The sequence below is a fragment of the Phyllobates terribilis genome, unplaced genomic scaffold (assembly GCF_046119375.1).
Source record: "Phyllobates terribilis strain yellow unplaced genomic scaffold, ASM4611937v1 Scaffold_201__1_contigs__length_3545014, whole genome shotgun sequence".
NCBI lineage: Eukaryota > Metazoa > Chordata > Amphibia > Anura > Dendrobatidae > Phyllobates > Phyllobates terribilis.
The window spans coordinates 1,314,845-1,339,949 of NW_027362961.1; the positions used below are offsets into that span (position 1 = coordinate 1,314,845).

A 25,105-nucleotide genomic window follows, 5' to 3' on the forward strand; every position below is an offset into this window, starting at 1 on the left:
TGTAGCGGCCGAGCCCTCGGGGCGCTACATTCCCCCCCGGTAAACCACAGCACGTCCTCGGGCTGGAAAAGAGCAAAAACAGATAATTACAGGACATGCAAAAACTTTTTCAATAACTTTTCACATCAGAAAACAGGTAACATGGTTCAATTCCCTTTATGGGAAACACTCCTCTTCTCTTGCCACTACCACAAAACACTTTGCTAATGCCTCTGGAACTCTTTTGTCACTTATCATATAAAACGGTCTCAAAATTATGTAAAACATTTTCTAGCAGCATATAAAACTTTCTCATGTAACACATTTTTAAGTAAAGCACATTCTTGGATTCTTGGCTGCGGTGCAACTTGCAACCAGGTAAAGGTGCAACAGTCCAGTAAATCTTGAGGTAGACGTTGCGGTTTTTGTATAAAACCAGTAGGGGGCGCTTTAGGAAGCGCAACTATATACAAAGGGTTGACCGCTCTCAGTCCTCGGCCAGTTTTGGGAAGGGAATGGCTGCTCACAGTCCTCAGCCTGATAGGGGATGAGGGGCACACAGGTAGCAGTTCAATATTTGTCCCAACGGGGACCACACTTTCAAGACGGGAACAGTCCCAAAAACAGTTCTGATACCCTGACGGGTAACTATGTACACGGGTACTTTGCTACTTACTAGTAGCGGTGTCCTCCATATGCTCCTTCTTCCTCCTCATATGGTTCTTCAGACCCGTCCGGGTCCTCTTGGCTCTCCTCATAGCCGCGGTATTGTAGCTCCTCCTCGGTGAGCCGATGAACATGTAGGGCGTATGGTCCTTTTGCACCCACGTGGCGGGTAAAGGCGACCACATCACCAGGGTACAGGTCACGGCCACGATGCCCCTCAGGTAGATGACTCTCCACGTCCCTGCGGGTCACAAAGACCATCGCCTGCGGTTTCTGGGCCCCTGATGAAGCCCCAGCCGTTCTCCATGTGGAACTTGACTACGGTCCCGGTGATTCGGGGACCACGGGCTGCTTGGGGGTCTTGGCGGGCCTTGCGCTTTTGTTCAGCACTCTGGACTTGGAGCCGTTCCTCCCTGACGCGCCTCTCTCGTTGCTCCCGCTCAAAGGTCGCCAGTTGCTGGTGACAGGCCTCCAGACGACGGACCGCGTCTGTCCGGGTCTCTTGAGAGAACCCCATCAAGTTCTCGCCGGTGGAGTCCCACGCAAATTGGACGTCTTCTAGTGGGGGTAGGGTGACCTCGACGGGTTCAGGAGCCGGTATCAGAGGCTCGCGCGGGGGCTGGGCCTTCCATGGATGATTGCCGGTCACTTCAGCCGGCCACTCCAGCGGCAGTCCATCCGGACCGGTGTGATGGGCAAACAGGTCCACGCCCAGCGATGGTATAGTGGGGGGACCTGATCTGGGAGCAGCGCCCGGGGGCACTCGGCCTTGCGACCAGGCCGGGGGTCTTGTGGCTGCGCTAGGTGGCAGTCCCATCCGGGACAGGGGCGCAGGCTTGGCGATGGCGCCCGGGTCATAAAATGTGGGCACCACATTTTAAAAAAGACATAGACAAACTGGAGCAAGTTCAGAGAAGAGCGACCAGAATGGTGACTGGTCTGCAAACCATGTCCTATGAGGAACGGTTGCAGGATTTGGGAATGTTTAGCTTGCAAAAAAGAAGACTGAGAGGAGACTTAATAGCTGTCTACAAATATGTCAAGGGCTGTCACATTGTAGAAGGATCATCTTTATTCTCATTTGCACAAGGAAAGACTAGAAGCAATGGGATGAAACTAAATGGGAGGAGACACAGATTAGATATTAGAAAAAACTTTTTGACAGTGAGGGTGATCAATGAGTGGAACAGGCTGCCACGAGAGGTGGTGAGTTCCCCTTCAATGGACGTCTTCAAACAGAGGCTGGACAGACATCTGTTTGAGATGATTTAGTGAATCCTGCTTTGAGCAGGGGGTTGGACCAGATGACCCAGGAGGTCCCTTCCAACTCTACATTCTATGATTCTATGATCCAGGCCTTGCGACCGGGCCGATGATGCTTCCTGCTTTACGGCACCCGGGGTCAAGGGGCATGGCGCTGGGCGGGGCGTGGCCGCGGCGCTCGCCGCTTGAGGCCTAGCCGGGAGCAGTGGCGGCGCGGCAACAGGTGCGGTGAGTGGGGCCTCTGGTGCTGCGACGGGAGGCTGGGGCAGGCTTGCGGGTGCTGGGCTTGGGGTGGTGACGTCCCCTTCACTTGCCTCAGTCCTCGTGGCTCCCTCTGCGGCGTCGCCTCCGGTCCTCTCTCCTCCTGCGCCGTCCTCCGAGGCAGGCAAACCGCGGGGTGCGGCTGAAGCCTGTCGCTGGTGGGTCTCGGCCTGCCGGGCCAGTTCCTCTCTCCACTCGGTGAGTGCACTCCGCTGCGCCCGGACCATCCTCCGCTCTAGGTCCTCCAGTGCAGCTTGCGCACGCTCCGGATCTCTGGGGAGCTGCGCCAGGACTTCTGCTAGGCTGCAGAACGGTTCGGCCTGCAGCAGGCTTCGGGCCAGGAGGCTGGTGCTGCTCAGGGCGTCCATTCCCGGGTGCGGTCTGTCTGGACTGATCCAGACCACTCCCTGCCCCGCAGTTTTCTTTCCTATCCGCCCCCATGGGGGGTGGTCCTGGGGCATTCTGCTGACAATCACTCTCAGGGGCAGCCCCCCCACGTTGACGGACATTTCCACAGCAGTGCTCATGGTTGTTGGGGGCGGGCTTCCTCTTTGGCGCCATTCTGGGACCCGGCCCACGATGGGAGGCGGCCTCCTGTGGTCTTTTGGCGCGCACATTATGGCGCTCGTTCTTCTGGGGCGGGCGCCATCTTTAGTACCGTGAAACAGTCTCTTTTCAGGCGCGCAGTACCCGTGGTTAGCGGGCACGAAATCCTGCCGACTACGCCAAAGCTGACTCGCCCCCTGGGCCGTGGGGCACGCGGATCCGGGCGATAGGGAGATGCTGGGAGTAGTAGTGGCGGCCCGGTCCCGCGGCTCAGGGTGGTCAGACCAATGGTAGTCTGCTACTGTACTTTAGATAATGTCCGACTACGCCACCCGTGGATTGCGGTTATTAGGAACCGCCACTGCAAGGCAGTCCGCTGGGGCTGATGATGGGTGCAGCTGAGGTGATGTGACTCCCCACGGGAAGAGTGCAGCCCCAGGGCAGTGTAGTGGATGGTGGGAGTGATGGTAGTGCGAGTCCCGGTGCTGATAGTGCTGGAGGCGCGAAGGAGCACACAGACAACAAGTTACAGTCCAGGGTCTTTACTCACAGTTCGTTTGTTCCGGGTCACTTCTGTCAGCAGTGACCGCCCGAGCCGTGCTGCGTCCACCAGGTGAGGGGCTTGGTCAACTCCCAGGCAGCTCAGGAGCATGGCACAGGACCCCCTTTAATCCTTTCTCTGGCCTGCCTCACCAGTGACCCACTTTTGTCCAGCTGCCGCGGACTTGTGCGGTTAAACGTGGGCCCCGTCCTCCGCTGTCCTATATGGTGCCTTCCTAGCAGGTTTGATGAGGTGTCGCACCAATAGATGATCACGACGACCGGTCTTTGGCTGAGGGTTGTTTCTCCTCCACCAACTTGGGATCCGGTACCCTTAATCTGCCTGACCCTGCACCCTGGATTCTCGTGGGTTCTTAGGGTCCCTTCCACCTTCTTGTTCCTGAGCCCTTCTGTTTCTCTGTCTCTCCTTCTTTGCAGTTCCTGTTCTGTTCCTTTCTGTTCCTTTCTCTTGGAGCTGAGATGAGCCAGAATCTCAGCTCCCCTTCACCTCCTCCTCGGCCTCTCACTAGGCCCTCCTGGAGTAGAGCTCCTACAGAGCCTCTACTCCCTGTCTTCTCCTCTGGCTGAACTGACCCAGAACTAAGATGGTGCCCACCTTTTATACCTCCCTCTAGCCATGAGCCCAGGTGACCAGCAACCAATGGGCTCCTTCCTACACTCAGGAACCGCCTACTATCTGCCCCTACAGCACTGGGTGTTCCACCCCTCCCTCCCCACTCCAGCAGGGACATGGTCGGTCGTGCCTGCACTTATGTCTAGTGGGAGCACCGTTGAGCTGTCCCTCGGAAATGGGGTGTGTGTGCTGCATGCAGCTAACTGAGCCCTGGTCCACACTCCATCCTTACCCGGGAGTGGAATACCACACCTCTGGCAGAGGTGCAATACCCCTGTAGCGGCCGAGCCCTCGGGGCTCTACAAATGTTTATGGGGGCCTCATGTGGAGGATTCCATCAATGCACTCTTGTAGGATCTGTGATACCAAGCGCAGCGGGGCATCACAGATGCTATTGACGACGAGGTTAGGTTGCGCCTTCCTGAACAGAGACGGAGTACTGGAAGCACGTCAACAACTGCATCCTCAACCACAACTCTGCCTCTGACCACAAGTCGTAGTGGCTCTTCAGGTCACATGGGCTCTAAGCCTTGCATAGCCTGGGCATTTATTCAGATCGATAAGGATGACCCAACTCGTGTTATCTGTAATATTTGTCAGCAAAAGCTAAGTAGAGGCCAAAAAATCCATAGTTTGAGTACTTCATGCATGTACCGTCACATGGATATGAAGCATAAGTTGCAGTGGGAAGCTCACTGTGCTACAATGCGGCCTAGCCGGCTGGGCCAACCACCGTCTGCCCCATCTTGTGCATCCGCAGCCTCTTCATCCTCTGTGACTGGGGGGACAGCAGTCACACATGTTTTTGGACGCAGACCTGCCACCTCTTTACCCGCAACAGCCAGTGTGATTGGCAGGTCGTCAGTTCATTGGGAAGTGGAAACACCTGCTAGTGTTGAGCGCTCTCCGACATCGAGAGCACCACCTTTGGATCAAGGCAACCTAACATGTCCGCCTGCATCTTCCTCACAGATCGGCAGTTGCCGGGGACACCCTACTCAACACCGTCTAAGCACAACAGCCAGCCCTCGGTCCCTCAGATGTGGAAAAGTAAAAGACCATTTCCTCCTAGCCATGAGAAAGCTAAGAGGTTGAATTTCACCATCTGCAAGCTGTTGGCTACAGAAATGCTGCCTTTCCACCTGGAGGACACAGAGGATTTTCAAGACCTTATGTCCGTCACAGTGCCCCAGTACCAGATGCCCAGTCGGCACTACTTCTCAAAGAAAGGTGTGCCTGCACTCCACTAGCATGTCGCACACAACATCACCGCTTCTTTGAGAAACTCTGTGTGTGACAGGGTGCACTTCACCACAGACACTTGGACGAGAAGGCATGGACAGGGGCGTTACATGTCGCTGACTGGGCACTGGGTAACTATGGTGACAGCAGGACAAGGGGCTGCTGTCCAAGTCTTACCGTCCCCACGAGTTGTGTGTTAATCCTCTTTATCTCGAACTTCCTCCACTGCTTCTGCCTCCTCAACCTCCTCTCGGTCCTCCACCTGCACCCAAAGCCTGTCTGGTAATGCCACCTGCTTTCTAACTGCGCAGAAGGAATCCTGCACACCTCCTTACTATGCTGGCAGCTGGGCTCAACGCATCAGTGTTTACTTTGAAATGTCTGGGAAATGTGAGTCACACAGCTGAGGAGTTTTGGTCAGCTCTGGAGACCCAGTTTCATGAAAGGTTGTCTCCACTGGACCTGCAACCAGGGAAGGCCATGTGCGACAATGCTGCAAACCTGGGTGCGGCCCTTCGCAGGGGCAATGTCACACACGTGCCTTGTATGGCTCACGTGTTGAACCTGGTTGTCCAGCAATTTTTAGCCCATTATCCCGGACTAGATGGCCTTCTGCAGAGTGCACGGTCGCTGTGTGCTCACTTCCGCCGTTCGCATCCCGCAGTTCAACGACTTACATCTCTACAGAAGTCGTTGGGCCTGCCAGTTCACCGGCTGAAATGCGATGTGCCGACACGGTGGAATTCAACTCTGCACATGTTGCAGCGACTGTGGCAGCACCGACAAGCCCTGGTGCAATACGTTCTGACGTATAGCCTGGGCCAACGAGATCCAGAGGTGGGGCAAATCACGCTGGAGGAGTGGTCTCAGATCAGGGACCTATGCACCCTTCTGCACAGTCTTGAAATGGCGACGAAGATGTTTAGTGCTGACGATGCCATTATCAGCATGACTATTACGGTGATTTACATGCTGGAGCACATGTTAAACAGAATTCGGAGTCAGGTGGTGGGACAAGAGGAGGTGGAGGAAGTAGAGGAGGAGTCGTATGCGGAAGGGATAACATCTCCAAGGTCCAGACGGTTGGCAGCACCAAGGCGGCAGGCATGGGAGGGTGGGGGAGAGGGATTAACCAGGGCGCATGGTAGCAGCCAAACTGTTGAGGAAGGTGCAGGAGCCGAGGAAGAAGTGGAGGACGAACTGGCAATGGGCATGGAAGACTCATCAGATGAGGGAGACCTTGATCACATTTCTGTTGTGCGAGGTTGGAGGGAGAGGGCAGAGGAAGGAAGCATGATTCTTACCTCGCTACCAACACAACAAGGACTTGGTCCTTCTGGATGCGCAAGACACATGAGTGCCTTCTTGCTGCACTACCTGCAACATGACCCCCGGATTGTCAGAATTCGAAGTAATCCCGACTACTGGGTTGCCACACTCTTAGATCCCCGGTACAAAAGTATATTTGCCGAAATAATTCCTGCCATAAAAAGGTATTGACGAATGCAGGAGTATCTGTTGCAGAATCTTACATGTGCTTTTCCACAAAACACCAGTGGTGCACGTAGTGAATCTCACAGTTCTAACTTGCCAACGGTGGGACTGTCGAGTCTTCATCACTCAAACAGTAACAGTAACACAGTATCTGCTGGTAACAGCAATTTTGTGGAATCGTTTCACCACTTTTTTAGACCATCCTTTGCAAGGCCACAGGAGACAAGAAGTCTGACACATAGTCAATGCCTAGAGAGGATGGTACAGGAGAATCTCCAAGTGAACATCGAAGCCATGACTGTGTCACTGGACCCTTGCTCATTTTGGTATTCCAATCTTGAAAAATCGCTGGAGCTCGCCACTCACGCCTTGGAGATCTTGTCATGCCATGCAGCCAGCGTTCTCTCTGAACGTGTGTTCAGCGCTGCTGGTGGTGTGCTGACAGATAAGCGCACGCGGCTGTCCACTGAGAATGTAGACAGACTCACGTTCATAAAGATGATCAAATCATGGATTCGCAAGGACATTTCTACCCCTGTGTCATCCTTGGGAGACTAAAAGCTTGGGGATTTGGTAAAATCACCTCACCAACCGTTTTAAGCAACAGTGGGGCAATTGATGCCACTTAACCCTAGAACGCATGACCATAAAAATCTACACTTTCACATACCTGGGGCCCTTTAGGCCCGTGTGCAAATAACATGGAATAACTCAAACTCAAATGACAAACAACTATATACATGAAGAATACCTAGAGTTTCAAAATTCTAACTAAAGCAATCTTGCAGAAAATAGAAAACAATTAACTGGGCGGGCCTGCAAGGCCACAGGTATGCGTTCTAGGGTTAAGTGGTGTCTGTGCCACAATTTTGGGAGTCCCCTTGCTGTGTCTTACGTGACGTTGGCATCGTCAATTCCAGGTGGGTTGGGTCGCACCCCCCCTTTTAACTGTAAGAAACTACATACACTATGGCTTGGGGTAACACAGATGGTTGAGTCTGAAGAGCTGTTTACTCAGAGGTCTGCTCCAAATCTTCAGTGTCTGCTAGTCAGCGTAGAATTTTTAACTGTATCTAGCCTAGGCAATACTTTGGGCATAGTAGCCCAGCTGCGAAGCAAGCTGCACCGCCTGTGTATCTAATAAGAATTTTTAAATTAATCTAGCCTAGGCAGACTGTGGGGACCCCCAACCAAACCCAGATGCTCAGCCCCCCTACCGCCCCCCTTTTATGGACAACCCAATAATGTAACTCTTACAACTGGATAGGTGAGGATCGGTCACAGCTTTATTAACTCTTTATACTCATTCCATTAGAAAGGCATTTTATTTCTAAAATAATTCAGCTTGTTGCAGCATGCCCTGGGTCCCCACTCCGGCAAGTTGGCCAACAAGTGTAACTCTCCAACATGTCCTTTCTATTTCCAGGCCACGGAGGATCCAGCGTACTAGTATGCAGGACTCTGACCCCCACCCATCACTCTTAACGCTTGTTCCACTCTGTCCTGGAGTCCTGACAGGAATATGTCCAGTCCAATATCTATTAAGTGAACACCGTCGGGCCGTATGAGGCCTGCTTTATCTCCTTCCAGTTGTCGGTGTCGTATCACTACACCGCCTCTGTCTCTTCTAAATTTTGCCATCCGAATATTTATTACCCGCCTTGTCCATTCGATGGCCGTGATGTCTCGCGCACCTTGCCATACCGCTATCGGCACAATCTCTGACCATACTATAGCTAATTTTGTGAAAAATTCTCTGAAGCGCTCAGTGTCTAGTTTCATTATTGCCATTAGTTATGCGCTCTTGTGATGACCTAGGTTGTTTCCCCCGGCCTGTATAACTAAGATGACCGGACCTCTTGCCTCTCTCCCTACCTTGATTACCTCCATTAGTACCTGTGGCCATAGCAGGCCTCTAATACCTCTCCAGTTGAAATATGTGTTATGAAACTCTAATTTCCTCCCGCCTGGGCGGACTTTCGCCCTTTTTTGTGCCCAATATATATACGAGTGGCCTATCACTCACACTGTTGGCTTATCGTCACCTGTAAAAGAAACAAACCACGTTAGGATAACAAGTCCGGTCTTATGTATCTCGCCAAACACGTGGATCGCCATCTCCCTATCCTCTGAACTTCCGTTTCTGACAGTCCTGCTCTTGCTGCTTCCGTGGCCGCACCTATGCGGAATGAGTGTGTCCCGTAATCTTTGGGGTGGTTCCCTGCCGATGTTATGCATTTATTAAATATAGCTTGGAACAGGTATCTTGATAATGGCGTTCCATCAATGTGTGATACGAAGAAATTACTTTGTGATCTGATGGTTAGATATGTTTTTACTATTGTTACCCGACTCAGTGTACCGTTTGTGGGTTGTAGAAGTACCCAAGTACCCCTGCCCGCTGGAACCGTTTTCGATTGGTGTATGCGTACACGTATTGCATTATTGGCTATGACTACTTCCTGGTGTAATAAGCGTCCACTGGTGGTAATTTTGGATTGAGGGACTAATTCGCTTATACATAGCGCCCCGAAGAAGGCGATCACAAATGCAGTAGACATTAGTGTTGCTTCAAATTGTGAGTGTCATGTTAATGGTGTTAGGGATAAGATGTGAGAAATCAGTTTTAGTGACACGGGACGGGACGTCTACATTCCTGACTTGGCTGACCCCTTTTCCACCCTTTTATGGATTGTCTGATGATGAATCTTTGTCACATCTCCCCAATTCAGTAGTTGGAAGTGAAATGCTACTCCGGTCCGCCACCGCTGCGCTGACGCCCCTGATATGCCCCTCATCATTAGCTGGTGGAGAAATTCTATGGTGACTTGTGATCTGGCTTGTTCACATTGGTCAACCCGTCTGCCTGCTACTAGTCGTGTCCACTCTTCCCATGCCTTACCGTATGCTTGCCACGTTGACGGGGCAACTGACGCTCTGATTAATGGCATCAACTATTCGCCACTAGATCCCATAGGGAGGGTGGGCAACTGTTGCCCGATGGGTGGGCGTTGTGGAAGAGCTCTGTGAAAATCTGCCAATTGAATTGTTATAAAGCGTTAGCAGCAGCTTTATACCCCTCAACATAGTGGCTAGCGCGGACCCATACATTGTGTTTTAGGCACAGGAATACTAGCCTGCGTAGTAGGCCTAGCACTGGGAGAGACGATGATGCCATCTTATTAATGCAGTGCGCTAGGCTGGTGTTTTGTGTTATTAAGCGTATATTTTTGTTAGCCAGGCGCGCGCCCCATATTTCTATTGCTACCACTATTGGGAAAAATTATTTTCAGGGCTAGATGCAGCTAAAAATTATTATTAATTTCAAAGCTGGTGGAGCTTGGTATAGATGGCCTAATACAATGAGACCCACACACTGCTAGAAGGCCAAATATTTTTTCAGAGGTAGATGCAGATAAAAATTATTTTTAATTTGCAACCTGATGGAGGTCAGTATAGATGGACTAATAGAACAAGTCCCACACACTGCTAGAAGGCCAAATATTTTTTCAGAGCTAGATGCAGATAAAAATTATATTCAATTTGCAACCTGATGGAGGTCAGTATAGATGGACTAATAGAACAAGTCCCACACACAGCTAGAAGCCCAAATATTTTTTCAGAGCTAGATGCAGATAAAAATTATATTCAATTTGCAACCTGATGGAGGTCAGTATAGATGGACTAATAGAACAAGTCCCACACACAGCTAGAAGCCCAAATATTTTTTCAGAGGTAGATGCAGATAAAAATTATTTTTAATTTGCAACCTGATGGAGGTCAGTATAGATGGACTAATAGAATGATGCTATGCCCAAAAGATTTTACTTCACTAGGTGCAGTAAAAAAATTGGTATTCTATACACAGGTGGTATATCTTGCAACACAGATAGGCTACTCCACTGACTAACACACTCTGCAATAGGCCAAAAAGGATTAGCTTTGCTAGATTCAGCCAAATGCTGTGAAAAAAACTTGCACAGCACTGGCACAGACCTGCCTGGCAAAAACTGATAGGAACTGATGTAACCTAGTCCTGAAAAGGACTGCAATTACAATTAGTCTTTACTCCCACAATCTATCTATTTAAGAGCACAGACCTGCCTGATAAAAGTCGTAGGAAATGCTGTAACCTAGTCCTTAAAAGGACTGCAATCACAACTATTCCCTACTCCCAAGCTATCTGTAGATTTGTGCGAAAATTGGCTTGAAATTAACAAGGTATAGCGCACACAGCAACAGCGGTGCCGTCTAACACGCAGCTGCAGCAGTGAGAAAATGGTGGCGACGGGGAAAATGGCTTGGTCTTATAGGGCAAGGACATGTGACATACACTGCCAATCACACATGCCCTTGCTTGTGTGAAAAAAAGCACTTCGCTCAGTGTGTGCGCTGCTGATAGGCTGACAGATTGCACCTCCCCACTGCAAATGCGGGAAAGAGAAAAAAAAATGGAGATCTTCATTATTCCTGCAGAGATCCATCCCCTGCCCCTCCCCCCACCCCGCTGTACACTCAAACTGCGTATTAACATTAATTTTCATCATTACTGAGAAAAAATCCAGTTATGATTTTGGTGCACGAACAGTTATCGAACATAACCTCGAACAGCCGAATTTTTCTCAAATTGTTCGTGTTCGCCGAACGGCTCGAACACCGCCCAAAACAGCTCGAATTTGAGATTGGCGAACAGTTCGAGTAGAACACCGCTCATCTCTACTGTACACACGCAAATCAATGTTTGTAATGTTTTTCATGTGTGTGTGTTTTTCACCATATATTTTATCATGTACTGCAAATATACCTGTAACAACAAAAGAAACAAGCATACTGAAAACCACCAAGCAGCAATTAAGCTAATGAAGAACCACCAGGTCTTGACCATTTAACCTAATTAATTTATTCAAGTGAACCTATATAGACTATATAACTCTAACAGACTGTAAAGCAATATCTTACCTGAGGAAGGCTATTCTGTACCAATATATAGCCGAAACGCGTTGTTCTATGTATCGTTTTTTTATGATGATTTTTATCTAAGTAAATTTCTGAAGACTTTTAATACCTCCGCCTGGTGCCTGTCTCCTGGGAGCGCTGAACAGACTAGATGAATCCTTTCATTTTCTCCTGACCTTCTCAAGAACAGAGGAATTTTAATTTCATATTTTTTTTAATCAAATCATTCTGAACTTCAATTCCCATAACCCACCCTAAACCCAAATCCCAACACTCCAGAGAACCATTTTCAGAGCAGTTCTAGAATAACGGACTATAGCATTCGTAGAAGGGGAAGAAGATAAAAAAGTGACTAACAAAGGGGTAGCAGCGTTTTAATGTTATCATTTACTGCTTGATGCCTGAGCCGGGGAGTGCACGCTGAAAACTGTTGCAGGCTGCTGTAATCACAGGACACAAGCAAACAGCATGGCATTTCCTATCAGCAGGGAGGAAGTAAAGGGCGACAGCAATGAAAGTCTCCTCCTACTCCGCTCCATATTGAAATGAATAGTGTGCATCCTACAAATGAGATGCATACAGCAAACAATTGATTTTCCATACATAGGTTTTGAGTTGACCACTGGATATACACATGTGTATCACTAATTACCAGAACTGGAAATCGAAAAAAAAGACGAGCAAGTTTGGGGTGAATCCTGCCTTCATTACTGCACAGCCGCTCATAGAGGGATCGGTGCTAGGAACAGCAGGAGTGCCGGCGATGTTCACAGATTTACCTGCTGCGGGACTGAAGGAGTCTGATCACGCTCGGCTCGAAGCTTTTTACCTGGTTTACGATAGGAATAATTGAAAGCTGTGCTTCAAAGGCGAGGAAGAAGTTTGCCACAGTCTGCGCTTGAATACCCTTAAGGGGGGAAAAAAAAGATATATACAAATACTGAAACATCTAAATGCATTAGAACATCAAACCTGGTGAAGCGGTAAATGACTTGTCCTCCAGGGATACAGGCTACTGTCATTCAGTAATTATTTAATAGGAATTTTACATTTTATGTGATCACCACGCTAGAATGTAAATGGAGAAAAACACAACACAACTCCTCATCATATGAAGATATTTTGTGTTATAGAACAGGATTTCTGTGGCACAACAAGACTGATTTACTATGTATGTGTGTCACCCTGGCCTGGATGCCACAAGTGTAATTAAAGCTGTGTCTGAGAGCAAGGGGGAGGTTCTCTAGTCAGGGGAACATTAGCATGCAATGCCTCCTGTCTCAGGCCAGTAGGGGGAGCTGGCTGCCCCTATAAAAGCTGGTACTGGGGGCAGGGTTAGAGAGAATGGATGGCCTGTCTCAGCACTGAGACGTGTCCCAGAGTGGAGCAGGGACAGAAAGTTGATTGCACCTAAGAGGAAGTGTGGCAGTAGGAGAGCCACCAGCCAGAGACGAGAGGCGAAGAGAGCCTGTCTTGGCAAATCAGAGACTGACCTTACCAGACTTTGGTGTCTGAGGCTGGAAGGATTCCACATCCCCCAGCAGAGAACCAGTCCGCAAGGGACTGTATATTCCTTGGCCTAAGAAGCCTGGAGGCCCTGCCACAACCGAAGGGACCAGTAAAGCCGTACAAGGCTGGGAGCAGAAAGGAACCCACGTCGCAGGCCATACAGGCGAGAATACACGGAAAGCTCGGAAACGTGGGCTGTTACCCTATCAGGAGGAGATAGCCAGAAGGAGCGCAGAAAGCACGGTAGGCCTACACCCTCACCCTGACCAGGGCCAATTTCCCCGTTACTCTCAGACATCCAGGTCCCCCTCCTAGCCGGGACTGTTTATGGGTCAATTTACCTGTTCTAGTAAAGACCCTGGACTGCAACCTGTTGTCTGTGTGCTCCTTGCTTCTCCAGCACTATCAGCACTGGGACCCTCACTACCATCACTCCCACCATCCACTATACTGCCCTGGGGCCGCACTCTTCCCGTGGGGAGTCACACTACCCTAGCTGCACACCTCATCAGCCCCAGCGGTCTGCATGCAGCGGCGGTTCCTAATAACCGCAAATCCACGGGTGGCGTAGTCGGACATAAACATCAGCACATAACGGACTACTACTGGCCTGACCACCCTGAGCCACGGAACCGAGTTGCCACTACTACTCCCATCGTTCCCCTACTGCCCGGATCCGAGTGCCCCACGGCCCAGGGGGCGAGTCATATGCACCATAGCCTTCATTTGATGTCACTTACTTAGCACCAACACCTTGCCCCAACTCTGCAATCCCCAATATCAGTCCATGACCTCAATGGGGTCACTATAAAATTATAAAGAGGACTGGTCATGTCTTTATTAGAAAATAGACAAACTTAGGATAGAAACAATATGAACATATACCCTGCTATAAGTAAGTAAAAAGCAATAGGAAATATATATAATATAGGGTACTTAGTAAACATGTTGTTTGATTAAAAAAAAAGCCATCCCACCAGCACCAAGGTGTACCCAGTCAGTTATGTGAAGTATATAATAAAATACACTTTAGTACAATATTAGTATCTTGTCCCTTTAAATCTGCAGCTACTTCTGTCACCATGGTAACTGCATTCATACTCAGCCAATAGGATTGCTCGGTTTGAATTTGAAGAAAAAAAAAAAGTCCTATATCGTCAGTTTGTTCCATCTCATCTGAGTGTGAAGACAGACACCTGCGATCAGCGAGATTATAGGTATAAGACGTGATATAATATAACGGACGGAGCCACATCCCATCACACGCACTCAGCGACCACAACTGACAGGAATCAGCACATTTATCAGAGGAGAAGTCATTATTCCCCAACACATGATAAGTGACAACTTCTAGATCTGCTGGGAACCCAACTAATCCCTGCTAGTACCTCCCCGGACCACCGCTCCATTCATTCTCTATGCAGGAGAAAGCTGAGTACAGCGCCCCCCATAGAGAATGAACGGACCGGCGGTTGAACATTTGCACTTCGCTCACTTCTATCTATAAGTGCTGTTCTGCTGATTGGGTCATAGCGGCCAAACCCACCGATCTAAGAGTCATCACCTATCCAGAGATCAGTGAGAACTTGTTCCAACTAGACATCCCCTTTAATTGAAGAGATCACATATCTAACAGCCAATCCTATTCATTCCCAATCTTCCCTGTGCCCAGTAATGCCCCTGGGTATATCGCCAATATGAGCCAATCACCAAACCCTCTGCTGACTGTTCCCCATGTTTTATAGATTTTGGATCCGTTTCTACAAGAGAAGATCTCAGCGGCCACCATGGGGATGGGTTACTCTGCCAGCGATGGAGCAGGTAGTATCCACCAGCCTGTGATATCTCACCTTCCTCCATATTCTGCTGTTACATGCGTTTCTTCAGCTTTACCTCTTCCCAACAGAACCAATTGATGGTTTTTTCTGTTTTTTCCTTGGCTTTTTCCAAGGGCTATAACTTTTAATGTCTGTCCACATAGTGTGAGGTCTTGTTATTTTGTAGGATGAGCGGTACTTATAAATCCCACCATTCATTTACCACATAGTACTAGAAAACGGGAAAAACATTCCAAGTGCAGTAAAAGTGCGAAAAAAAAAGCCTGACCTTGTTTTTCTGGGAAGGATTTTAACGGCGCACATAGTGTGGTGAAAATGACCTGGTAATAGGATCCTACTCCTCAGTGTGATTACAGCAACACCAAACTTCTCCAAGAGTTTTTCTGAGACCCGTAACATTTTCGTTTTTCGGGTTGATGGAGCTGTGTGGGGGCTTATTTTTTGAAGGGCAAGAGGACTTTATTGATAACATTTTGGGACACATATGACATGGTCATCGCTTCTTACAGGGTTTTCTGCAGTATTGTGGCGAACGAAAAAAATGCAATTTTGTCTTTTTGAATTTTTTTCTGTGTTCTCTGATCGTTTGTTTTTTATATTTGGATAGATTGTATTTCTCTGAAAGAGACCATACCACAAATGTGTATATTTTTATTATCTTTATTTTTAGTGGGAGGTGAGTTGAACGTGTGGGGTTTTAATATTTTAGACTTTTTTTTTTTTTTTAAATTTTCACTGCATTTGTATACATCATCTGATTGCTTGTGCTATATACAGCGATACCACAGTAATGCTCCATATAGCAAAATCACTTTCTTCTTTACAGCCCAAATGAAGCTTTATGATGACAGGCACGGAGGCTTCAGCAGACCCCCGGATGTCATAGCGGTCCATCTGCGCCCTGTGATCGCGTCACAGGAGCGCCGGTGGGCGCATGGAACGATGCATCCCAATGCCGGCGCGCTGTTAATGCTGCTGTTAGAGATTGACAGCAGCACTGAACAGGTTAACAGTGGTGGGCAGATCTTCGCTCCACTCGCAGCTCTTAGAGGCAGGTCCTGGTTGTTTGTCACAGCCATTATCTGCCATGTACGGGGCGAGCTGACTCTGCTCCATGCACCCGCTACTGACTTATACCATACATGTACGGCAGATGTTGGTAAGGAGTTAAAGCGGTTGTCCTGCTTTGCGGCCATTTGTTTTTTTTACTTTAATGCAAGTATTTGGGGCTAAAATTGATTTCCGTTATTGAGTTTCATTAAAAATGTTGCGTTCTGTAGCATCTGTGCTGCACTGTCTATTCCTGGCTGCAAAATTAGCTAACTGAGAATCTATCAGTGAGCTCCTTCTGACAGTCTTAAGGGAGAGTTTGTAGATCTTTCATCTGTTTTTTTTTCCTGAGTGCCTTTTAGCTGATCTATGCCCAAAGAAAACATGAAACTTGAATGTGCAGGGAAGCAATAAGTCTGTAATAACCAGTGAAAAATGAAATCTAAATGTAAAAAATTACTTTTAGTAGTAAATACATGGACATAAGAAAATACACACTGCAATGTCCTGCATTAGGAGGAACTCAGGGCCCACTGCACCAGCATATTGTCTCACAAGGGGCCTGAGGATCTCATCTCGGTACCTAATGGCAGTCAGGCTACCTCTGGCGAGCACATGGAGGACTGTGCGGCCCTTCAAAGAAATGCCACCCCACACCATTACTGACCCACTGCCAAACCGGTCGTGCTGAAGGATGTTGCAGGCAGCAGATCGCTCTCCACGGCGTCTCCAGACTCTGTCACGTCTGTCACATGTGCTCAGTGTGAACCTGCTTTCATCTGTGAAGAGCACAGGGAGCCAGTGGCGAGTTTGCCAATCCTGGTGTTCTGTGGCAAATGCCAAGCGTCCTGCACAGTGTTGGGCTGTGAGCACAACCCCCATGTGTGGACGTCGGGCCCTCATACCACCCTCATGGAGTCAGTTCTAACAGTTTGTGCAGACACATGCACATTTGTGGCCTGCTGGAGGTCATTTTGCAGGGCTCTGGAAGTGCTCCTCCTGTTGCTTCTTGCACAAAGGCGGAGGTAGCGGTCCTGCTGCTGGGTTGTTTCCCTCCTACGGCCCCCTCCACGTCTCCTGGTGTACTGGCCTGTCTCCTGGTAGTGTCTCCAGCCTCTGGACACTACGCTGACAGATGCAGCAAACCTTCTTGCCACAGCTCTCACTGATGTGCCATCCTGGATGAGCTGCACTACCTGAGCAACTTCTGTGGGTTGTAGAGTCCGTCTCATGCTACCACGTGTGTGAAAGCACAACCAACATTGAAAAGTGACCAAAACATCAGCCAGAAAGCACTGGTACTGAGATGTGGTCTGTGGTCCCCACCTGCAGAACCACTCCTTTATTGAGGGTGTCTTGATAATTGCCAATAATTTCCATCTATTGTCTATTCCATTTGCACAACAGCATGTGAATCATAGAATCATAGAATAGTAGAGTTGGAAGGGACCTCCTGGGTCATCTGGTCCAACCCCCTGCTCAAAGCAGGATTCACTAGATCATCTCAGACAGATGTCTGTCCAGCCTCTGTTTGAAGACGTCCATTGAAGGGGAACTCACCACCTCTCGTGGCAGCCTGTTCCACTCATTGATCATCCTCACTGTCAAAAAGTTTTTTCTAATATCTAATCTGTGTCTCCTCCCATTTAGTTTCATCCCATTGCTTCTAGTCTTTCCTTGTGCAAATGAGAATAAAGATGATCCTTCTACAATGTGACAGCCCTTGACATATTTGTAGACAGCTATTAAGTCTCCTCTCAGTCTTCTTTTTTGCAAGCTAAACATTCCCAAATCCTGCAACCGTTCCTCATAGGACATGGTTTGCAGACCAGTCACCATTCTGGTCGCTCTTCTCTGAACTTGCTCCAGTTTGTCGATGTCTTTTTTAAAATGTGGTGCCCAAAACTGTACACAGTATTCCAGATGAGGTCTGACCAAAGAGGAGTAAAGACCGATAATGACTTCACGTGATCTAGACTGTATGCTTCTGTTAAGAACACCAGAATTGGCACCGAAGAGGAGACCCCACCGAAGAGGAGACCCCACCGAAGAGGAGACCCCACCGAAGAGGAGACCCCACCGAAGAGGAGACCCACCGAAGAGGAGACCCAAGAGGAGACCCACCAAAGAGGAGACCCCACCGAAGAGGAGACCCCACCGAAGAGGAGACCCAAGAGGAGACCCCACCGAAGAGGAGACCCCACCGAAGAGGAGACCCCACCGAAGAGGAGACCCCACCGAAGAGGAGACCCACCGAAGAGGAGACCCACCGAAGAGGAGACCCACCAAAGAGGAGACCCCACCAAAGAGGAGACCCCACCGAAGAGGAGACCCAAGAGGAGGCCCACCAAAGAGGAGACCCAAGAGGAGACCCCACCGAAGAGGAGACCCCACCGAAGAGGAGACCCCACCGAAGAGGGGTCTTATTAAACATTGACCTGTCTTTAGATGAAAAGGGAGCTTTTTTTTTTCTTTCTTTCTTTTATTGTATTCCTACTTCTTCCCTGAACATGATTTTTTATTTTTTTTTAAATCTGCCATACTGTTCCAGAGATATGGGCCTTTTTACTTACTGCTAAATTTTATGATCTATATCAAAGGGGGCGTGGCTCACAGGATCCTCAGGGGCGTGTCTTTAGGCTGCTCTGCATAATTATCCTGTGGGCCACGCCCCCTTATAAAGATTACACACAATCAACACTAAATAAAAAGGCCCATATCTCTGCAACCGTATGGTGGATTTAAAAAAATGAAAAAGTGTAATACTCGGGGGAGCAGCGGGAATAAAGTAAGGGCAAACACTGGTCACTTCTGACTTGGTGACATGTCCTCTTTAAAGTAGAATTTTTGTTCTTCTTCAATTCTGGTTATTGTATGTGATAAATTGGGAACATGTCATTTACTTACAGGATTGTGCTGGCGTTATCCTTTACTCTGCTGAATCTGCTACCCAAGTGGCCCTCGATGGTATTCAGTGTCTAGGTAAGGAGAGTCTAACCTGTGCCTTTTGGCCAACACCTAAATCCACCAGCACTACTGATACATATTTATTCTTCAGTTTTGCCCTCGATGTTTCCAGCAGTCCACAACACAAAGCGATCACCATTACGGCTGTGGGGGTTTTTTTTGGTTTTTTTTTGCCTAATGTTTTCAGCCGATTCATCAATTGAGCAAACTCTGTGCCCGAAAAATATAACCTCCATAATTGATTTTATATGATACATTTCTCGCACAAAATTTTGCGCTGTGTTAGAGGAGCATCCAATTTTTTTTTCATTAAAGTCACAAAAAAAAAAAGATTAAAGACGAAAATAATGAATTCATTGTACTGTGTGCGCCATTTTGAAGAATTATTTTGGTGCAAAAAAAACCCCATCAAGTAATGATCCAAGATGTAAAAAAAAAAAAAAAATGAGAAAAGGACTTTAAATTTTAACTGCAAATGAAACTTGCCCTATGTGTCTTCACCTGTATGAAAAGACTGGGATGGCTCTGGGAGCAAGCGCACCACCACCGCTGTGTTTTCATATATAGGCATCTCCAATGTTTAGGAATTCAGTGTTGACAAGCGTTGCGATTTGTGCAAGTAAAGGTGTCAGGTTTAGATTGTTGCCTGTATTCACTTTAAGGGAATCTTTAAGTAGGTTTTTGTTATATAATCGGAGAGCAGCATGGTGGAGGGGCAGAGACCCTGATTCCAGCGATGTGTCATTTTTGATACAAAAACAGTTTTCTCTGCTGCAGAGCTCTAAATGCTTAGCCCTGTATAACCCCTCCCACACCACTGATTGGCAGCTGTGTATAACACCCGCCCACACTACTGATTGGCAGCTGTGTATAACCCCCGCCCACACTACTGATTGGCAGCTGTGTATAACCCCCGCCCACACTACTGATTGGCAGCTGTGTATAACCCCCGCCCACACTACTGATTGGCAGCTGTGTATAACCCCCGCCCACACTACTGATTGGCAGCTGTGTATAACCCCCGCCCACACCACTGATTGGCAGCTGTGTATAACACCCGCCCACACTACTGATTGGCAGCTGTGTATAACCCCCGCCCACACTACTGATTGGCAGCTGTGTATAACCCCCGCCCACACCACTGATTGGCAGCTGTGTATAATCCCCGCCCACACCACTGATTGGCAGCTGTGTATAACCCCCGCCCACACCACTGATTGGCAGCTGTGTATAACCCCCGCCCACACCACTGATTGGCAGCTGTGTATAACCCCCGCCCACACCACTGATTGGCAGCTGTGTATAACCCCACCCACACTACTGATTGGCAGCTGTGTATAACCCCCGCCCACACCACTGATTGGCAGCTGTGTATAACCCCTGCCCACACCACTGATTGGCAGCTGTGTATAACCCCCGCCCACACCACTGATTGGCAGCTGTGTATAACCCCCGCCCACACCACTGATTGGCAGCTGTGTATAACCCCCGCCCACACCACTGATTGGCAGCTGTGTATAACCCCCGCCCACACCACTGATTGGCAGCTGTGTATAACCCCCGCCCACACCACTGATTGGCAGCTGTGTATAACCCCCGCCCACAGCACTGATTGGCAGCTGTGTATAACCCCACCCACACTACTGATTGGCACCTTCCTGTGTATAACCCCTGCCCACACCACTGATTGGCAGCTGTGTATAACCCCCGCCCACACCACTGATTGGCAGCTGTGTATAACCCCCGCCCACAGCACTGATTGGCAGCTGTGTATAACCCCACCCACACTACTGATTGGCACCTTCCTGTGTATAACCCCCGCCCACACCACTGATTGGCAGCTGTGTATAACCCCCGCCCACAGCACTGATTGGCAGCTGTGTATAACCCCCGCCCACAGCACTGATTGGCAGCTGTGTATAACCCCCGCCCACAGCACTGATTGGCAGCTGTGTATAACCCCACCCACACTACTGATTGGCACCTTCCTGTGTATAACCCCCGCCCACACCACTGATTGGCACCTTCCTGTGTACACTATATATTGATAGAAAGCTGCTGATCAGACACCTAGTGCTGTAATGATAATATCCTGCTGATTTAAGACTGATTTTATTGATACAGCAGCACACAGCCCTGTAGTAACACATTGCTGGAATCTGGCCGGACATTATTCTGATCTCAGATTACATAGACAATCCTGCTGACAGATTCCCATTAAAAGGTTCTTCCCGTCCTCTGCTCCCCATCCTCTGGCTTCCTGCTTGCTCCTGATGATTGACAGTTCGGACCAGAGGTGCCACCCGTCCTGTGCGCTCTCCAGTGCTGCAATCAGAAGCAGCCTTCCCTCCTGGAGAATCAGAGGACAGAGGCATAATGAAGCCGGCCGGATCCAGAGCGGACAGCACTCCTTCCCTAGGAGACCGACCACCTCTGACAGACTGGCAGAGGTGGCTGGTGACCTAAAAATATCTCTCTTCTCTAGGTCTGAGAGGATTTTTAATAAGAAGTAAATTGAAAAGTTTTTACCGTATTTTGCAATTTTACCCATGAAGACTGAGACCACCCCATGTTCACTGTTCTTTTATAAATGTTTATTTCTCCACAGGGGGCAATGGCTATATAAACGACTACCCGATGGGCCGCTTCCTTCGTGATGCCAAGCTTTATGAAATAGGGGCTGGTACTACCGAGGTTCGGAGACTGGTCATAGGAAGAGCCTTCAATGCTCTGTACAAGTAACCTGCCGACCTTGGAGATCACCGATCATGGCTCTAACTCCGAACTCAATCCGCAAAAATCTCTCTGCACCCGGGTGGATGAGGAGCGATGGGCACTCACTGCCTAAAACACTTACCTCGTAGCTGCGAGCCTCGTGGCCGCACAGACTGGACTGTTAGGAGACCGGACCGGTCCAGTGCTCTGTCTACCGACTCTTTATCAAGTGAATGTGAAGATTCTTATACCGGGGACATGAAACCATGAACCGTATAGTTATATCCAAGAGATGGGGGGCTCTGATCACCCCCACTGATCACTGTTTATGGAGTCTGTGTATTGCTCCAGGAACAAATAAAGCATACGTCAATCATCTGTCATTATTTTCCCCAGTGCTGTCTATAGTGATATCTACAGCCTGTTAAAGGAGTTGTCTGGGACTTAAACATTTAACATTGATGACTTATCCTTAGTATAGGTCATCAATGTCTGATCGGTGGGGGTGCGACACTCTGCACCCCCGCCAATCTGCTGTTCCTGGTGTCAGCGGCCAGGACTGATCAGTTACAGAGCTGCACAGTGGGTGCGACCGGGCACTGCACTCCACCGGGCACTGCACTCCACCTGCTATTGATTTGAATAGGGGGCGGATGTGCAGTACCGGCCGCGGCCACTATACAGGCGCTGTGCAGATCCATAACTGAGCAGTTTTGTGACGCCGCCGACATCAGGAACAGCTGACTGGTGGGAGTCCCGGGTGTCTCACCCCCACCAATCATACATTAGTGACCTGTCACCAATGTAAGTCTTAAAGGGGTTGTCTAAGTGTAACCCACCCTGTAAGAGCAGAGATGCATTACAGAAAGTGGATGCTTCATCTCTTCATTCCTGTCCTGTCTGTCATCCTGCATAGTCCAGTGAAGGCAATGGCAGGAGAAATGCATGCTGGGAGGTGAAAGGAAGTCAGTTCCAGCTCCTATAGTGCTGATGAAATACTGCACATTCAGAGTATGAGAGTTTTTGGACATATTAGACTATATCAGCACCAGTGGCGGTTTTAGCTTATTGTGGTGTATGTGGTCGGCTTCACTCTGCTTTTCTACAGGATTTATGTGAAGGGCTTTAAGAAAATATAAGCTCTTAAGAAAAATTATAGAAAATTTCAGTTAAATTACTTGTAAAAATCACTGATTCTTCTGTGGCAGAATCAGGGGGAGATCTGGAATTTTTACAAAGAATATAACTCAATTTTTTGTTTTTAAGCAAGCGACAGGTTCTCTTTAGCAGTAGTCCTAAATAAAATACACATGGAATAAATGGGGAAAGAGTTGATACGAGGAGTAAAATAATAGAAATATATCCCCCCGGTGGAGGTTTAGTAGATTGCAGGCAGGTGTCACAATGTACTTTAGTGACCCCTGCTGGTAGTGGTGGGGATTTGTTTTCAATTGTATTTTAATTCTATTCTTGCTGCATCTCACAATAAATACTAAGGAGGGAAATTTCCTAAGACAGGCGAGTCACAGTCCAGTCTGATTTGTGCTGGATTTATGAAGAGGGGAACACCATGTAATAAATAAGGTAAAGATTTAGCCGTTCTTGAAGCAAATTGAAATCTCCATCTGCTGTGAGCAGCCATAGAGCTGCTTTATGTGCTGAATTCTGGTATATTATAGAAAGTCTATCAGATGTATAGGCCGCCCCTCAGGCCTAATCACAGACACTTTATAAAAAGAAACAATTGCAAGTTTTAGCACAAGACAGATTTCTAAATAAAACATTTAATAGATCGCCCCTATGGGCATATTATTAAAATCTAAAAGAAAGTTATTCTATCCATTAGCACATATGCTCCTAACATGGGAAATAATCACCACAGAATTGTTTAATATGCAGTAAATGAATAACCTGCCAGACACCCGACGGACTGACCGCGGCAGGGGCAGAAATCACACTTAGGCCACGGCCCCACTATCAGTATTCGGTTAGTATCTTTCCTCTGGAGTGGGAGCCAAAACCAGATGAGGAACAATCAGAGAAAAGGTATAATAGAAACAAGTCACCAATTCTGGATTTATCACCCACTCCTGGTTTTGTCTCCCACTCCTGAGAAAAAATACTGACTGAATACTGATAGTGGGGTCGTGGCCTTAAAAGGGTTATTCCCAAATGGGTATTGTTGGATAGTTCTTGTAAATACAAGTGATTTTTGCAATTTACTGCTTATTAAAATTGTCAGTCGTTCTTGAAATATTAACACTTTATTCTTTTAGTTACAGCTCATTGCTTTGGAGACCGACCACTGCTGCTGGACAGCAGAACATAAGCAGTGCTTACATGCTCTTTTCCATTGAGCTTGTAAGCGCTGTATTGAACCTGTCCCGAAACGCTGAAGCGCACCACAACTTCCTAACCAGTTTCAGCACAAGGTAGACCACAGCGGTGGTCGGTCTCCAAGGCAACAAGCTGTAAACAAAAGAAAAGCGTTAACTCAAGAACGACTGAAAAGTTTAATAAGCAATGAAATGCAAAAGTGCTTGTTTTTACCAACACTATCTGACAGTGCCCATCTATGAAGATGAGGAAAAACCCTTTTAAAGGCCACTGACAAAGGAACAATATTTGCAGCCTGTTTTAATATTTCTCATCTGGAGCCTCCCTCACAGCAGTATATGCCGAATTTGGGGGTCTGTACGTCCATTTCACTGTTGCCTTCACTAGCTCGCAGGTATCTGCACCGAGGTCTCTTCTATAGCGGCCATGTAGTGGTAGATACCAGTTATTTTTCCCTATTACTGTACGTGCTCCTCTCCGTGAGTCACATAGTATTCATGTCCCCGTTGTGCCCTATAGTTGGTAAAATTGCCTTCTAGAAACATGAATGCTACCTGTGGATTCATTGGAAAGTTATCATACCCTGAGTGTCCCTATAGTGTAATAATGCCCTTTAGGTGTCCACTGAACTGCTAATAATGCCCCCCTGAGGATTCCTTTTACAGTTATATTGACACTGTCGCCCACAAAAAATAGGGCCCAAAAATGTAAAATAATTATATATTCACCATAAACCGGATCCTGAGTGATCTGCGTCCTACAACGCAGGCTGCCGTGAGCACTTCTGCCTATCAATGGGTACTGATTGTACAGAAACTCCTCCGTACTCCAGTAGATGTATGTAACATCAAAATCAGATTTAGGCTATGTGCCCACGATGCAGAATAGATGCAGATTTTTCCTGAGCGTTTCTGCCTCTCCCTGGCAGAAAAAAAAACACATGCAGATTTTACATGCGTTTTTTTCTGCCAGGGAGAAGCGTTTTTTAAGCATTTTTGCATGCATTTCCGCATGTAAAAAACGGGTCATGCAACCGCCGACATCAGCGGTCGTGTGACCATCACATGACTAAATGACGTCAGCGCAGGTCCTTTTAGAACACGGCAGG

General features: G+C 48.1%; 1 protein-coding gene across 2 annotated transcripts in view; it reads left to right on the forward strand.

Moving 5' to 3' along the window:
* Positions 1-22,043, forward strand: part of LOC141213649 (isovaleryl-CoA dehydrogenase, mitochondrial-like) — a 39,212-nt gene extending 17,169 nt beyond the window's left edge. Inside the window, exons 1-3 of one of the 2 annotated variants that reach the window (XR_012283070.1) lie at positions 14,835-14,911; positions 18,888-18,960; positions 21,554-22,043. Coding sequence is in view for 1 of the 2 variants with exons in the window: in XM_073665255.1 (XP_073521356.1) it covers positions 18,888-18,960; positions 21,554-21,687 (207 nt within the window). In the remaining variant the exon portion in view is untranslated. Of the gene's footprint in view, positions 1-14,834; positions 14,912-18,887; positions 18,961-21,553 lie in introns of those variants that run through there. The other variant, XM_073665255.1, reaches the window with a different exon arrangement.
* Positions 22,044-25,105: the final 3,062 nt, after the last annotated feature.